The following is a 1,227-nucleotide window of genomic DNA, read 5'->3' as shown; positions in this document are numbered from 1 at the left end:
CACGAATCACGCGTGGCAGTACGATTCGAGGAACTTGAAACGCGAACGACAGGGACGAACCTTGGAGCCTTGAATCCTGACCCCGGAGCACTCGGGTCGCGGGACCGATCGCGGTCCAAGATGGCGCCGAGAAATCGAGCGTCGCGTAGATTCGACTAGCGGCAAACGCGTTTGCGCGGGATTTTTGCTGGATGTTTGGATGTTTCGGGGCTGTGCCGGTCGTCGGGGACGACGAGCTTCCTGGCAAGCCCCGGCGGGACAGGAGCTTCCGTGCTCGTGCTGTGTTTCGTTTACGTGATGTATTCGGGTTTGTAGTCGCCGGGACGGCCAGACCAGACGCGCGGCGAAGCCGGTGTCCAGGGCACCGCGACGTCTAGCATCGTGATGCTCGGCCTACGCAGGAACGGCGAGAACCTCGATTTCTTCGGGCTCTTCGGCGGCGATTCCGCGAAGGTGACGCTTCTTCGGGGCGGTCTTCTGGGCGGCGGCGGCGGCGGCGGCGGAGGCAAGGCCGCCATCAACGGCGGCGGTGGAGGCGTGGGCAGGGAGATGGCGGGCGACTCACCTGGGCTGTCCAGGTAATTTACACCTGGGTATGCGTATTGCTGTGCACCTGGTCGCCCTCGGTATTGCCAATCGCGTTTGCCGGAGCGTAGTACTGCAAATCCAATGGTCGCGCGTTAGGTGTACGGGGGCTTTCGACAGGGTGCTGGAAGGGGGCGAATATTTCGCTTCGTCGTGCTCTTCGTCAACTGCGGATGTTTATGCTACCGTGTGTTTCCTTCCCAGTGCAACTTGCACGTTCCAGTTCGTATTTCAAGCTTTCGGGTTCCTCTTTACGCCTCGTACTTTCGAATTTCCTCGCTTATCAAGTTAGCCGCTGCTATCCCCGAAGAGTATCGCGCGCTAGCCGAAAGCTTGAAATACGAGCTCGTATCATTTTTGTGCGGGAGATTGGTGATAGGTGAGAGGGGGTTGAGGGTCGTTTCGAATTGGTTTCGCTTAGAATAGTGGGAGGTTTCAAACATGGACGATTATAGAGAACAATGATGCGATGTCGATGAAATGAGAAACCTTACATCCATTACGTTGTAACGATAATAAAAACAGCAGTAATATTTATTCACATTTAAAATATCCTTTGTTTACAGTAAATTGATAAGCCAGAAAATTTGCATCCATCTGCACCGTAAAACGAAGCTGTTAAAATCCACGTTGTACTCTTTC

The 1,227-nt window shown here is 54.5% G+C and overlaps 1 protein-coding gene across 1 annotated transcript in view; it reads right to left on the bottom strand.

Annotated features, from left to right (window-relative positions):
* Positions 1–532: 532 nt before the first annotated feature.
* The window catches only part of GluRIB (Glutamate receptor IB), a 138,677-nt gene continuing 137,982 nt past the window's right edge, over positions 533–1,227 (bottom strand). The window contains exon 18 of the mRNA XM_017899530.1: positions 533–658. Coding sequence (XP_017755019.1) covers positions 584–658 — 75 coding nt within the window. The 3' untranslated portion in view covers positions 533–583. The remainder of the gene's footprint in view (positions 659–1,227) is intronic.

This window comes from Eufriesea mexicana, unplaced genomic scaffold, assembly GCF_001483705.2.
Source record: "Eufriesea mexicana isolate 0111107269 unplaced genomic scaffold, ASM148370v2 scaffold944, whole genome shotgun sequence".
In the NCBI taxonomy this organism is placed as follows: domain Eukaryota; kingdom Metazoa; phylum Arthropoda; class Insecta; order Hymenoptera; family Apidae; genus Eufriesea; species Eufriesea mexicana.
This window is presented reverse-complemented; position numbering and strand designations above follow the sequence as displayed.